The 16,391-nt window shown below is 41.0% G+C and overlaps 2 protein-coding genes across 7 annotated transcripts in view; both read left to right on the top strand.

The window, feature by feature from the left end:
• Positions 1 to 8,556, top strand: part of glyr1 (glyoxylate reductase 1 homolog (Arabidopsis)) — a 49,344-nt gene extending 40,788 nt beyond the window's left edge. For 2 of the 5 annotated variants that reach the window (XM_089018014.1, XM_089018011.1), the window contains one exon: positions 1,532 to 8,556. In XM_089018014.1, the coding sequence (XP_088874140.1) occupies positions 1,532 to 1,606 (75 nt within the window). In that variant the 3' untranslated portion in view covers positions 1,607 to 8,556. The remainder of the gene's footprint in view (positions 1 to 1,531) is intronic. The other 3 variants (XR_016117992.1, XM_089018013.1, XM_089018012.1) reach the window with 3 other exon arrangements.
• A 3,613-nt stretch (positions 8,557 to 12,169) lies between these two features.
• rogdi (rogdi atypical leucine zipper) overlaps positions 12,170 to 16,391 on the top strand; it is a 51,832-nt gene continuing 47,610 nt past the window's right edge. Inside the window, exon 1 of one of the 2 annotated variants that reach the window (XM_089018874.1) lies at positions 12,170 to 12,394. In XM_089018874.1, coding sequence (XP_088875000.1) covers positions 12,320 to 12,394 — 75 coding nt within the window. In that variant the 5' untranslated portion in view covers positions 12,170 to 12,319. The remainder of the gene's footprint in view (positions 12,395 to 16,391) is intronic. The other variant, XM_089018875.1, reaches the window with a different exon arrangement.

The raw sequence follows: 16,391 nt of genomic DNA, 5'->3' as shown, positions 1-16,391 counted from the left end.
TTACGAAGCTGAGGCATCACATTATCGTTCGTGTTGATGAGTGTCATAGCCACAGTCTTTTCTGGATGGAACTGTTCGATAAAAGCCTGCACATCATTCCATTTTGCCAACATTGCCTTGATGAGTTCACTTGATGCTGCAGCCATGTCCTCCTCCTCGCCCTCAGATGTTCTCGAACCATCCATTGCTGGCTTTAAAATCCTCAATAAGCGCCGAACTTCCAGGTTGCCACATGGCGATATCGGCGTGAATTAGCCGTGCTTTCTCGCATATAATTGCTTTACTCACGCTGTCGCCGGATAACTGCTTTTCGTTAATCCAAATTAACAGAGGTTTTTCAACTTCTTCGATTGCCCGAGACCGTTGCTTTGACAGCACGGAAACACCTTTTGCAATTGACGCACCTTTGATTGCTTCTCTGTTGCGGAGAATGGTAGCAATGGTTGACTTAGCATAGCCGTACTGGGCCACTAAATCACACAAACGCACACCCCGTTCGTGTTTTTCAATTATCTCCTTCTTCTCCTCGACAGTGATTTTGTTTTGTGTCTTCTTCGGCTGAACACGGGCCTGTGGTGGTTTTTTTTCGGTCCCATAATAGTAAAATTATCTGCAAAAAGCTCCTCGGAGGCGATCGACGTGTGCATTGAATGAGAGGGGGTGTGGAAAGGTGCGCCGGCTGGAGCGCTGCTCGGTCGTGTGCTTCCGCCGAAAATCACTCCGCCAAATCCGAAGATCACTCCGCCAGATCCAAAGATCACTCCGCCAGCCGTGGTGGGTGTGTATCGTGAAAAGTAGTGCGTATTCCAAGGTTTAATTTTCATAAATGTGATGTTCGTAAACCGAAAATTTCGTAAGGCAAGGTGTTCGTAAAACCGAGGTCTCATGTATTAAGTCTGTCTGGTGTATCAAATGTGGTAAAATGCATGCTAATTGAAAAAAAAAAATCAACCGTCATTTTCTGTTTTTTTTTTTTTTTTTTTTTTTTTTTTGGGGGGGGGGGGGGTTAGATTCTGAAACGTCATCGTTGGAAGAGCACATTTGACAGAAATTACAGACCTCTATCTGCTTTATAAGTGGGAAAACCTAAAAAATCAGCAGCATATCAAATGTTCTCCACACTCTGAATACTGTATGTATTGTAATGAAGAAGTATAGAGCACCATAGCCACCCCACTGAGCAATCTATAGCCGACCCAAAACTCAATCTTAACGCATGCCCATGACGACGGCAAGGCACTCTAAATACCGTAATATTATGAACACCCCGAGATTCCCTAATTGTTACAAAATCATGAATGTCATTAATATCATGCTCCAATGAATGTATTTTGGTTTATTTCAATCATTTTTTTATACTTCGGTGATCTTGTTAAATCAGGCCCCATTAATTTTAGAATTTGGCCCGCTTTTCAGGCACAAGGGGCCCCCTTTTTAATTTCTCGGATGCATCCCTTTGTATGGATCTTCTCTCCATAGTCATTTGAAAATGGTTCCTTCCTCTTGTGTGTCATCTTTGTTTTCGCTACAGGTGTACAAGAGAGCCAAGGCACTGGACCAGTCAGACAATGATATTTCTGCAGTCTACAGAGCCTACATTCATTAGATTGAGGTGGGATTTAACTGTTTGGACCACCTTCTGTCATCCCTCATTATTCCACCCTCTTGATGTAACAAGTTTTATTCTTTTAATTCGAGTTTCATTTCATGCAATTTTTTTTTGTGCCTGCTTGGTTAGATGCCCACAACTGATGGAATTGCAATTTGTTTATTATAGGAAACATTGAACTCTGCACTGATTTAATTGAGGGGAAGATGTGTGATTAGTGCCCGAAACAAGGTTGTACTACTGCAAGTGGAGGCATCTTATCAGACCTCTGAAATCAGTGCGATTGAGGTGTCCAGAACCATTTAAGAGCAAGTTGTCCAGTCCTGGACAGGTTTTGACTGCATCACCCCCAACTATTCTTGCGTGCAAGTGACTTAATTTAAGTTTGTCCGTAAATCTACTCTTTAATTATCTACAATTTTAAGAGAAAAATTGAGAGCATTGCTTTAAAACAGTACCCTTTCAACTCTTTCATTGGATTTATTTATTTGTTGAGGTCTTTATTGGAGTTTGTAATGCATTATTTCTGTATTTGACAAAGACAGTGGAGACCTTTACATGGTGGCTTATTGGATTTTATGGCCACAGGATGACAGCCTGAAAGTGCAGTAAGAATTCAATTTTCACATAAAGTTTTGAGATTTTTGCAGTCAATTCATTTTTTAGTTTGGATTTCTCAGTTCTCTCTTTTATTTTTTACATATAAAATTATCCTAGAGTGAGGAGAATTCGCTTTTGAGTTATATTTTAAAGGAGATGGGCCCCAATGCTAATCGGGATTTTTTTTCTGGTCGTTTGGGGAGCGGGGGTATTGGTTATGTTCTGCTTGGCAACATTGGACCATGCCTAATAAAAGCAAAAATAGAAACGAAAATGTGATGAATATGTTTTTATGTGACTGAGAATTGTTTCACTGACTGAAAGTTGTAGCGTAAATATAATAGCCACAATTTATTGTTTAACCATGGTTGTTGTTCAGTCACTGGCACCCTTCCTAGAGCAAATACCTTCCTGAAGTTCATCAGTTTGATACATTTATTTTGCAGATCTGGACCTAAACCAAATGCTTATGTCATAGGTATATCTATTGTGATTACGGCCAATGATAGGATTGGGGGTCGGGTTGCGGGCGAGGGTAGGCTAAAATGTCACTCAATTAATAATAGCGAAAGACTTTCTTGGCTGAAATAGTATAGACAGTAGCATAAGTAATAGGTTGCTTGCAGAGAACCAACACTTTCAGTTGCATAGGGCCCCGTTTAGTTTTGTTGTTTTAAAACAAAAGACGGTATTTAACGAAGCGATGAGTGTTTGCTAATGTCACACAATTTGGGTTTTTGTCATGGTTTTTAAAAGGTGGAAATATCACATTACTAACAGTTTTACTTGTCGGTAAGAAAATTCGAATGTTTAATAATTTCACATGCATTTGCTGCACGTGGGTTGTCAATAAAGGATTGAGGTGTTTGGGAGAAATCAACTAAAATACTTTCCTTAGATTAATAAATTGCATGTAGCACTACGAATCTAAACACAGTACTCTGATCAGAGTTCCGTTAGTGCAAGTGCTTCTGAATGATTTTCTGTCATGCTTCCCCTAGGAAGAAGAAAACATCTCGTACCTGCCCCCTGCCACTATCAGAAGTAATAATAATAATACATTTCATTAATAAGCGCCTTTCAAAACTCTCAAGGACAGTTTACAGTCACAGGATATTTTTTCTGCGGGTGAGCAGCGGCAGCCACATGCGCCAGCGTTCACTCAACCCGTAAGTAACATAAAGTATTATAAATCCACTTCTGCGAAACACTGTATCCTTAAGATATAACAGAATTTAAAAAATAGATATGCACCAAGTTACAACAAAGAATAGCTTTAAAGGACAACAGACGTCTCTGGACAAGTTGTGTCCATAATTTGTAAAATGGCTTCAAATGACTTCTACTGAGCGTATTTTAAAAAGATTCCACCGCATGTAGCTATATTTTACGTTTTAAGACTCGCGCTGAATATTCAGGAAGTTTTGTTTTTGAGTTGGTGACGAGTCTGTATGTGACGTCACTAAAGGAACTCCCCACACCAAAAAAAGACACATTGTAGCAGTCCTTCCATCACGTCAATGTATTTTGCTGTATTGTTTGGTCTGAAAACCTTGTGTTGCACCCAAAAGCCGCCAGAAGAGGGAACGGAGGTTGCCACAGGAGGTCACCATTTTGTGCCTCTTTTCTGGTGATCCGTTTCTCCCCAATGTTGCCTCAAAATGGCATGGAATAAATTATTTAATCGATTGCAAACATGTATGCTTTCCTCTTCAGAACTATTTGAATCATATTCATAACTGGAGGTGTAACAAGAAAGCATATTCTCCGAATCTGAAGCCATTGTTTTGATTCTCCAGAAATGCAAGACATCTTGGCGTGACGTCACAAACTGGGGGCGGGACTTCCTGAAAATGCCCAATTCGCAGCTCATTTTTTTGCCGATTTAGGACACTTTAAGTCATTTTTATTGGTGTTTTGCATTTAAATAAAAATATACTGCGTGTTTTGGGTATTTTAGATGCCATAAAACGTTTTTCTGATGTCAGTTAAGTCGGTTGTCCGTTAACTATAACAAAAGATTTTAAGTGCATCTGAAATTTATAAATCAAATCAAATCCTTTAATAAACTAACATTTTTATTGACCACGTTAAGCCATGTGATACTGAAAAATAAAATCACATAAAATAAATAGATATGCTTTCAAACTGATCCCCAACATTAACTATATAAGTAAACTATGTAAAAACTGACCTGCCAAACCAAAATATGTAAAATAATTTGTGCGTTTTTTTTAATCCAAAATGATGTCTGGATTAATGGCTACAATAAGCATATTTTGCATTGCACATCTCTTTGAAACGTGGTTTGAAGCAAGACACAATCCTGGAGGCAGTGTGTTTGACAATGTTTTTTTGTTGCAGTGAGCAAGTGCCGCTCTGATTGGCAGAGTGTGCGCATGGAGCATTCACTCTGTGTTACAGTGGCTTGAAAAAGTATTCACACCCCTTGAACTTTCCGCTCTCATTGGCAGAGTGTGCGCAGGTGTGCGCAGGGAGCATTCGCTAGCTGTTACAGTGGCTTGAAAAAGTATTCATACCCCTTGAACTTTCCCACATTTTGTCACATTCTGACCACAAACATCAGTGGCGGTCCATGCATTTCACACCTAGGCCTTCAGTGAAGTCCTGCTTAGTCAGACTTGAACAAATATCCCTTGTAATACCATAATTTATGACACAACGGCTGGAGATATGATTTACAAAAGCACACGCACGCAGTACTGGGCGTGGCATCACCTTAATCGTCTACAACACAGGCTATTTTCCGGAGCAATTACACATCAATAAATCAGCAATTAGAACTTGTCACTATACGTGATACTGTAAACAATTAAAAATAAAAGGAAATTTAAAATCATTTGTCCACAAAGTGTTATGAAGTCCACCAAGAATATGCAATCTTTAACAAGATTTTACGCTAAATTACAAAATGTCAGTTCAATATAAGAAAAACAACAAGACGTTCACAAAACGAACTATTTGTTGAAAATAAAAGTGAACAAATCTTTTTCATTTGTTCTTGAGAATAGGCTTACCTACATGCGACAGCGAGTCGTCCTCTCCTTCAGCCATTGTGGGTTAAAAAAGCGAGTAGATATACTTGGTTTTTCTGCTAAAGTTTCCGGGCTGAGGGCTGAGGTAAAGTGAGTATCCAGTCACAGGACGCGTACGTCATGTTCAACGCGAGGCCCTCTAGCTGGCCTTACTATGCCAACTCGTGATCTGATCGCCTATCGCAACTGTATATCAACTACATGTGCCTGTTCATGTACAGCTCACAGACGCCCTCACTGTTGATTCTGAAGGCGTCGGTCAGATTTCATACAGCCTGGCGACACAAACTAGCTGAATTCTGATTGGATTAAAAACTCTGACCTAAAACTACAACACTGAAAGGAGCATAACCAAATGGATATAATATAACATCAAGAAAACAGTATGTAGAATAATTAAATATATATATTTAGAAAAAAATACGTTTTTAATGAAATTGACTTTTATTATAATCCTGATAATGATGTCTGATTATGTTAGGCCAGCAGGAAAGGCCTTGCTGGCCCTGACGGCCCACCACTGACAAACATAAATATATTTTATTGCCATTTTATGTGAAAGACCAACACAAAGTTGTTCACAATTGTCAAGTAGAAGTAAAATTATATCCATCCGTTATGCGTACCGCTAATTCCTCATTAGGGTCGCGGGGGGTGCTGGATCCTATCCCAGCCCTCTTCGGGCACTAGTCGGGGGACACCCTAAATTGTTTGCTTGCCAATCGCAGGGCACATAAAGACAAACAACGGTCACTCACACCTTGGGACAATTTGGAAAATTATATATGACTTTAATTTTTTTTTTAAATAAATAGAAAAATGTGGCACTCAGAGAAAAGCCCCCTTTTGCAACCAGTTGCCTTCAGTGGTTCCTTGATGATTGCTGAATGATCAGCTTTTGACCTAATGATCAAATGGAATCCATCCATGTATAATCTAACCTTAGTATGAATATGAAGTCTAAGGAGTACACCCAAACAGGTCAGCGACAAAGTTGTGAAGTTCAAAGCAGGGTTAGGTTATAAAACGATTTCCCAAGCTTTGAAAATCTCAGGGAGCGCTGTTCAACCATCTTCAAGAAATAGCAAGAGTGTGACACAACTGCAAACCTACCAAGGCATGGCCGTCCACTAAAACTTACATGCTGAACAAGGAAGAGCACTGATCAGACTCAGCCTAGACACCCACAGTAACTCTGGATCAGCTGCAATGATCCACAGCTCAGGTCGGGGAGTCTGTCAATCGGACAACAATTAGTCGTGCACTGCACAAATCTGGCCTTTATGGAAGAGTGGCAAGAAGAAAGCCAGCGCATTGAGTGTGAGTATGAAGTGTAGACACGAATTGTAGGAGAAACCTCAAATGACAATCTGAAAAAATATTTGACAAGGATGAGAAGACAGAGAGAGGCAAATGAAAGTATCCCGAAAGCTAAGACAAAGTTAATACAAACCTATGTCAAAGCGTATGTAGCCTCTATGGGAGGCGACGAGGAATGATCGGTGTGCTTCCTGTGTAAAAAAAAATTGGCAACGCAGAACATGAAGCCGAATAAATTAATGCGTCACTTAAAGCACAGCCGACACCACTTTTTTGTTTCCTAACTGACATCAGAAAAATGTTTTATAACATCTAAAATACCCAAAACATGCAGGATGATATTTTTAGTCAAATGCAAAACACCAATAAAAATGACTTAAAGTGTCTAAAAACTACTTCAAATTGAACCCGGAAGTGGCCAGTTTCAGAAGGTCCCGCCCCCTTGTTCGTGGTGTCACGCCAAGACATCTTGCCTTGCTCGAGAGAATCAAAACAATGGCTTCAGATTCAGAGAAGATGTTTTCTTGTCACTCATCCAGTTATGAATATGATTCAAATAGTTCTGAAGAGGAAAGCATACATGTTTGCAATCGAATAAAGAATTTATTCCATGTCATTTTGAGGCATCTGGACAGAAATGTAGCACCCAAAAAATGCAGAAGATGATGACAAAGCTTCGTGGAAATGGGCTGATTTGTCTCCTGGGAATTTTTTGTCAGCGAATATAAAATAGTTGTCTCAGTGCAACACACAACGATTCACCATCGCGTTATTTATGCGTTTTCCTTCTAATTTTGTCATCAACACCAAGTTTTCAGACCAAACAAAATACCGCAAAATGCATTGTGTGTATTTTCTCGGTCAGGGGCGTTCCTTCAAAACAAGACTTCCTGAATATTCAGCGCGAGTCTTAAAACGTAAAATATAGCTATATGCGGTGGAATCTTTGTAAAATACGCTCAGTAGAAGTCATTTGAAGCGATGTTTGCAAATTATGGACACAACTTCTCTGGAGGCACCTGTTGTCCTTTAAAGACATTATGCTGCAATCACGCTGATGACTCAGTTGAGTTTTTTTATTTTATTTTATTTTTTTTTCTTTCAAAAACATGCTGAATATCGCCAACAATCATCCTGTTTTGTGAATGCTACTTGAAGCAATTAATCCAGGGCTCATCTTTGATGGAAAAAAATAAACAGCACACATTATTTTATATGTCGTTATTTTATAGGTTAAAATTTTTGTTTAATAGTGTGCCCGAGAGTTAGTGTCGTTCAGTGTGAATGCATTATTTATTGATTTTATGTAATTTTAAATTTCAGTTTCAGATGGTTTGACATCGTCAATCAAAATTGTTTTTTTGTTTTTAAAGATATTTCTCTATTTCATAATGCAGTGGTCTACTTATAACAATTTTCTAGCTCAATGATACTATTTATAGTTGGGGTGGGGGGCTGTGTTTTTCTTCCGGGGCAGGTGACATGACAGAAAATTGAGAAGCACTGCCATAACCCTGTGCTGTCTTCTGTAGATTTTTACATGTCCTACAAATGCTGTATACATCAAAGTACCGCATTCAGAGTCATGAGGTTGCATAAAACGTCTAATTAAATTTGGGGAGTTGAAGTCTATCATAGGTTGGACACCTAACAAAGTTTAATTTGATAAGTTCAAATGGGAGGATTTTACGTATAAATCAATTTGTTTTGCATTGTTGCATGCAGACACACACACAGTTGGATGATGTTTTAGAAGCCAGGTTGAAATAGCACAATGCATTTGAAATCCAAACATTTGATATCTTCAATTACTGGCAGAAACCCATTTGACTCTAAAGAGCAACTAAGTCTTGTCCAAATACTGTACAAGTACAACAATGGTCATTTGAGGTAAACTGTATTTATGATTTAAACGTGGAATTTCAAGGTTTTTGTGATGTTTAATAAATCCTCCACTCATTTCTGACAGTATTTTTTGTGTGTATCTGTGTGTTTAGTTTTTTTTTTACTTTTTCTCAAATTCAAAACTCCCATTAACCCCTTCCCCGGCAGAAATATGTACAGTATACATGTTTTCACCAAATCGATGAAAACCTTTCTTCAGCCGTCGTGCAGGGGTCTGTACATACTTCTTTGAAGGTGTCGAACATTTTGCTTCTTATCCAAGAGGCTTCCTCAGGGAACTAAAATTTACTGGTAGCTCTGGCCCTATATACAGTAAAGTCTCGTTATATCAATATCGGTTATATCGATAGTACTGCTTATTACGATACTATTTCTATGAACACAAGGAGAAAATTTACATGCCGCAGGATCGGTTATATCGACTATATATATATACACACACACACACACACACTTTGGGAATTTCCGCATTGCGGGACGAATAAAGGTTTTCTGATTCTGATATATCCTACTGTCCAGCGGTGGCGGTGCCAGACCTTTGCTATGATAGGTCACTGTTCTAACGTTGGGGGGAGCAGAGGACCATTTTCTGAGGCTACACTGATTGCTTCTACAGTCCCTGACAAAAGTATTTTTGTTTATCCAAGTTGTAGGAACAACAAATAATTGACTTGTCATTGATCTATTGGAATCATAAATGACTTATATGAAAGGCCCTCTAGATTATTCTTATTAAACCAAAATAGTTTTGTATCATTCATTGAGTTTTATTATTTAATTAGGACAGAAAGGTCAGATTTTGCTTGGACAAAAGTCTAGTCACAGTCTGTAACCCCAAACCATAATTTTTGATCCACCAAACTTGACTGTTTTCCGGGTGAATCTTGGGTCCATGCAAGTTCCAACAGGTCTTCTGCAGTTTGGTGGAGGAAAAATCATGACATCTTTTTCCCAAAAAAAGGCCGATCGCATCAGCATTAAACACTTGATGAGGAACGTAGCCTTCTTCCACCATCTTGAAGAATGATCCCTTGTAAGCGTCGGCAGCTTTATCGTCAGAACTGACTTCCTCACCATGACGAATGATATGTGACTGTGAATCCCTGTATGACGCTTAAAATTCTCGAACCATCCGTGGTTAGCCTTGAAATCATCAATGGACGACGAACTTCCAGGTTGCCTCTTGACGATATGAGTGAATTTGGCGTGCTTTCTCTGCGATAATTGCTTCACTCACACTCGCCTGCTAGCTGCTTTTCGTTAATCCAAATTAACAGAAGTTTTTCAACCTCTTCTATTGCCCAAGACCGTTGCTTAGACAACACGGAAACACCTTTAACAACACACGCACCTTTAAAGGACAACCGACGTCTCCGGACAAGTTGTGTCCATAATTTGTAAAAAGACTTCAAATTACTTCTACTGAGCGTAATTTACAAAGATTCCACCGCATATAGCTATATTTTACGTTTGAAGACTCACGCTGAATATTCAGGAAGTCTTGTTTTTGATTTGGTGACGAGTCTGTACGTGACGTCACTAAAGGACCGCCCTTGACCGTAAAAAAGACGCTTTGTAGCGGTCCTTCCATCACATCAATGTATTTTGCTGTACTTGTGTTGTCTGGGGACCTCATGTTGCACCCAAAAGCCGCCAGAAGGCCAGAAGAGGGCGTCCAAGCGCCATATAAGGAATTTATCAGCCTGTGGAAACGGAGGTGGCCACAGGAGGTCGCCATTTTGTGCCTCTTTTTTTGGGAGAGAGATTTTCCCCCAATGTTGCCTCAAAATGGCACAAATAAACTAAACTATTTGAATCATATTCATAACTGGATGTGTAACAAGAAAGCATATTCTCTGAATCTGAAGCCATTGTTTTGATTCACAAGCAATGCAAGACGTCTTGGCGTGACGTCACGAACTGGGGGCGGGACTTTCTGAAAATGCCCAATTCGCAGGTCAATTTTTTGCAGAATCTGGACACTTTGTCATTTTTATTGGTGTTTTGCATTTGACTAAAAATATCATACTGCATGTTTTGGGTAGATGCTATAAAACGTTTTTCTGGTGTCAGTTAAAAAACAAAAAAGTGACGTCGGTTGACGTCGGCCAAGTCATTTGAAGCCATTTTACAAATTATGGACACACACTTGTCCAGAGACGTCGGTTGTCCTTTAAGGAGAATGCACCCCAAGCATGCTCGACTAAACATCGACGGTGCTGCCGTGAAGAGGGTGAGCAGCACCAAGTTCCTGGGAGTGCACATCTCCAAAGACCTGTCCTGGAGCCACAACTCGGCATCACTGGCCAAGAGATCTCACCAGCGCCTGTACTTCTTCCGCAAGCTCAGAAGAGCTGGAGCCCCGACCCCCATCACGATCTCCTACCGCGGTACCATCGAGAGCATCCTGACCAGCTGTCTCACTGTGTGGTACGGCGCCTGCACCATGTCCTGCCATAAGACTGCAGCGCATTGTGAGAACAGCTGAGAAGATCATCAGTGTCTCCCCCGCTTCAGGACATTTACAACACCTGCAGAGCCATCAGGATCGCTGGCGGTCCCACCGACACCCTCCCCAGCCTCTTCAGCCTGCTGCCATCGGGTAGGAGACTGCGGAGTCTCCGAGCCAAGACCAGCAGGCTCAAGGACAGTTTCTGCTACCAGGCAGTCAGGAGCCTCAACTCCCTCCCAGCCCTGCCCCCCTTGACCCTTCCCACTGCCACACTCACCGAACTCAAGAGTACACGCTACACGCTGTACTGTAAGTCTGAACTCTTTTTTTCTGCACGACCTCACTTCAACCTTTTTTGTTTTTGCATTACTACACTACATCACTTTTTTTTACATCGGATTCCCTTCCTGACACAACCCTCTGTATTTATCCGAGCTTGGGACTGGCACAAGAAGAGTTATGTCTTGTGCCGGTCCCAAGTGCACGCTTGGACTGAAAGGACAGTAATTTCATTTGTGCTGTATGCCGTGCTTATTTGACAATAAAGCTGACTTTGACAAATAAAATGCTTGATTTATTTATTTTTATCTTTTTTGCATTTGTTTGAGCTTCAGTGAAAGTGACAATGGGTCACTACTCTCACACGAACAACAATAAAACGTGCATGCTTCAGAACAGACAGATGCGTGTGGTGTGTGTATTATTTTTTTAAATCGTTTTGGATTAGCGACAGAAAAATACTGTATTCATACACAAAGCAGAAAAAACTGCTTTCCCCTGTGGCACTGAATACATGCTACGTTCTCTTGTGCTTCGGGCTTCATCAGTTCAGTTTTTTTTTTCTACACCGCACCATTCCAATTGCACCACAGGGATGTGATGGGATACGGAAGCGTTCCTCTAAAATATTAATGGGCGGGTCATTTAATTATATGCGTGTGATTGATATGTTGGATTCGCGGTTCTCCGTGATTTCCAAGTCACTTTTTTTCGTGTCGGATTCATTGACATGTCACGATTATTTTTGTGACAGTTTGTTTTCAAACAGTAGCTTAAGTCCATAGTTTTCCCGAATAAAGTACATTGGCAAACATCGTTATCAAGTTAAAATTAAAATGTTAACTATATTTTATAAATATAATGTGATGTTTACACTTAGACTCATTAGAAATTCTGTTTATTTTTTGTTGTCAGTGTGAGCCAATGCGTCCGTTTTCCACGTTAGTGTCTCCTTGTCCGGCGTCCGAGAATTCTTACTGCCTTGAAGGCAGCACCTAATCTGCAACGCAAGGAAGAAAACGTATACACGTTCGGAGACATTTAAGATTGTGGTCCGAGGTGCTCATCGCAGCGTTGACCTGTATTTTTCTGATCATCATGCTCAACCCTCAGAGATCTCTCTCGGAACTCCCCAAGATGTCGGCTGCCAGTCAAGTGGAGAGAGCTGTGCTGGTAAAATGATGTGTTTTATCAGTCTGCAAGGCAGGGAACGCATGAACCTAGCTGCTTCACTCATTCACATTCACTGGATTTGTTCAATGCAAAATGCCTACGATGCAGTCATTCGACAAAATAAGTGGTGCCGTGTTAGGTATGCTGAAATTGTGCAGGATGACGTTAGGAAGGGAGTCGGGTCTCAGAGTGATATAATGCAAGTGCAGTTACAGACTGCGGTCAAGCCAGCCTCCACTCTCAAAATCGAAGTCAAGTGAGCCGCCACTTCGATTGACCACACTGTGCATTACGGTAGTCTGTGGCCAGCGAGCGGCGTGGGCCACCTTCAAAATAAAAGTAACACAATTAGTGCATGCTCGGCAGTACTTTGGATAAAAAATAAACAAAAACAATGTAAAATAAGCTGTTTCTTGGCTGTCTGGTAAGGATCGCGTTCACCTAAGAAGAATAAGAACGTTCAGAACAGTACCAAGAAGCTTTCTCAAGTGGAAATTGAAAAAATAGTTGTCATAGTTGAGTGCATGCTGACATGTTATTTTTTGTCAATTTTGTATGCCCGGTTTACCTTGGCATACAAACTATTTTTCGGGATACACACGGAGCTGCCACTATGATGCGTCATTTGTGAATGAGCCCGTTCTCCAAACAAGGAAATGGCAGCAGATTTTTTTTGTCCTCTATTCCCTGCCCCCAATCGTCGGTTAAAGCCACATGATTGGTCAAGAACGCAGCAGTGGGGGACGGGGTTATAGACAGAGAGAGAGTGAGGCTATTCTCCAAAAATCAAAATGTTGTCTTCGGTTAAAGCCACGTGATTGGTCAAGAACCCAGCAGTGTGGGGGGTTAACGTTAAAGAGACAGGCAGACACAAAGAGAGAGAGAAAAACACACACAAAAGGGAGAGGACAGAGCTTAAAACAAAAAAAGAAAAGGGGAAAAAACAATTAAAATGGTGAGAAAATGGATAGTAAACAGTGAAATTTGGACCCATTTCAACTTTGATAGTTCAAAAGCAGAGTGTCGACTGGAAGGTTAAATATCCCATCAATGAGGCTCCACAAATAACAAGTCATCTGTACACTTGATGGTAAAAGCTATTAATCCAGCTAAACAGATCACAATTGATGAATAACTCGATACAATTATCACAGAGAAAGCACCTACAAGGGATCATTCCTCAAGATGGTGAAAGAAGCCTATGTTCCTCATCAAGTGTTTAATACTGAGGAAACTGGACACTCCATTCCATCAAGCCATTAACGACCATCACAAAGGTAAATAAAATGACTTTATTGTATAGTTTATTTCTTTAATCACAATACCATATCACATTTATTATACATGAAATAAGGTATATTTTGTGTAGTTTTGAGGCTTAGAAAATTAGACAGTAGAAAATTATGTTTTATGGAGACCTGGGAACAGATTATTCTCATTTTAATGGTTTCCTATGGGAAATAAATTTTTGGGATACACACTTTTTGCCTTACAACTTTTGCAAAAGACTGCCAGTGGATCCTGACAGCGAGCAGGGTGAAAAAAATCAACCATCACCAATGGGTTTCGAAAAGCCGGTCTGCTGTGTGACTGAGAGGACAGCACAAGCTCAGGTGTGACTTTACCTCAGGATAAAAGTGACACTTGGCGAGGAATACCCATTATTCCAACCCCGACGCGCAGAAGGATGATTTCCATGGTTTCAGTGCATAAAAGGAAGATGAGAACGGCTCTCAGCGACTTGCTATGTTTTTGTAACCACCCCTTTGAGTGAGTGCTAACGTGTTTCTTCCGTGTCTCAGGAACTTGGTATGTTTTTGTATTCAGACCTGTTAGCGACTGCTAACGTGTGTTACTGCCGTGTCTCAGTGTCTTCTACTAGCATGTTTTTAACCAGCCCAAAAGGGCTGTGTTACTACCGTAATGCTAGTTGTGTTGCTGCCAAGTAACAGGCACTGTTTTGGCAGCTGCTAGAAAAAATGCATACATTGGCCGCATCCTTGCATAACCTGCAGGGTTGAAAGCTTGTGTCAGAAGCCGCGGCTTATAGTCCGGAAATTACGGTAGAAGTTTTGAAACGGTAGAAGAAATTGACGAAAAATAACACGTCAGCATGTACTCAACTATGACAACTACTTTTTCTACCTCCACTTGAGAACGCTTCTTGGCACAGTTCTGAGAATTCTTATTCTTCTTGGGTGAACATGATTCTTAACCGACAGCCAAGAAACCAGTTGTTTTACATATGTCTGTTCATTTTCATCCAAACCACTGCAGACGATTCACGCGTGTCACTTTTATTTTGAAGGTGGCCCACGCCGCTTGTGCTGGCCGCAGATTACCGTAATGCACAGTGTTGTCAATCCAAGAGGCGGCTCACTTGACTTCGATTTTGCGAGTGGAGGCTGGGTTGACCGCAGTAGTTACGGTAGTTGTTTGCACTGTCACTGGGGTTGGGCCGGCGGCGGGCCCGGCCAAACCTAATAATCGTGGAATTCAGCGTGTTGCTGCCCTGAAAAGGGACATGCGGCGACGAACTTCTGTCAGGCTTTTTGCAGAGTCACGTTTTTAATCATACATCCATCACTGTCATAGGCGCTGCCAAGGCAAACATTGGTCATCCGCACTTGTAATTTCAATGCACAATTTGTCACTTTTTATTAAAATTTATAGGATTTACACATATTATTACTTATCTGAAATGGAAGCGTTAGAAAGACACACACTAATGACAATGCAGGTGCATGCCCCAAAAAATTTAATCTTGAGGGTAGTGGTTCCTACACTTGTTTGAAATAACGACCCCAACCAGCTCATATGCACATTCTTGACCCTGCATTTGTGAAAAATCTTCTTCTTTTCCTTTCGGCTTTCCCCCCCAGGGGTCGCCACAGTGAATCAATGTCCTCCATCTATCCCATTTTTTTGCATCCTCTTCTCTCACACCAGCTACCTTCATGTCCTCTTTGACCACATCCATAAACCTCCTCTTCGGTCTTCCTCTCTGTCTCCTGCCTGGCAGTTCAAGGCTCAGCATCCTTCTCCCGATATATTCACTCTCTCTCCTCTGGACATATCCAAACTATCTCAGTCTGGCCTCTCTGACTTTCGCTCTAAAGCCTCTAATATGAGTTGTCCCTCTAATGTACTCATTCCTGATCCTATCCAACCTGGTCACTCCCAAAGAAAACCTCAACATCTTCAACTCTTTTCCTTACACTTTTCCTTTCATCCTAGCTGAAACCCTTCTATCACACATCACACCTGACATTTTTCTCCAGCCGCTCCAGCCTGTCTGGACACGCTTCTTCACCTCTTTTCCACACTCTCCATTGCTCTAGACAGTTGACCAGAAGTACTTAAAATCCTCCACGTTCTTTATCTCTTCTCCCTGTAGCATCACTCTTGCACTTGGATCCCTCTCATTCACACACATATATTCCGTCTTGCTGCGACTGATCTTCATTCCACGATGGTAAGGGAGATACGGTGTTGTGGGATCCAGAAGAAAACCACAAGACAAGCAGTGCGATACGTCTTGACTCAACAGTGGTTTACTTCGAATGCCCAGATGTAATGCAAACGTATGCGCGCAACAATTTCCTGTCCAACGATCTAAATCGGTCCGACACGAAACACTAACCGAAGCAGGCGTTCCTTGTTCAAATAAACATTTTTGATATATATCATTTGTAAACCAATAGAACTACGCGAATGTAACCAAAATATGAAATAAGATACTTTACAACCTGTCACATCCACATCTCTAGTTTCTCCGCCACCTGTTCCCTATTCTCGCTACAGATCACAATGTCATCTGCAAACATCATGGTCCAAGGAGATTCTTGTCTAACATCGTCTGTTAGCCTGTCCATCACCATAGCAAACAAGAAGGGGCTCAGAGCTGACCCCTGGTGGAGTCCCACCTCCACCTTGAAATCCTCAGTCATACCGACAGCACACCTCACAACTGTCTTACAGTCATGATACATGTCTT

This window comes from Hippocampus bargibanti, linkage group LG17 (assembly GCF_051943395.1).
Source record: "Hippocampus bargibanti isolate YZ-2025 linkage group LG17, ASM5194339v1, whole genome shotgun sequence".
NCBI classification, from domain to species: domain Eukaryota; kingdom Metazoa; phylum Chordata; class Actinopteri; order Syngnathiformes; family Syngnathidae; genus Hippocampus; species Hippocampus bargibanti.
Note: the sequence above shows the minus strand (reverse complement) of the source record. Positions and strands in the feature narration are given on the sequence as shown.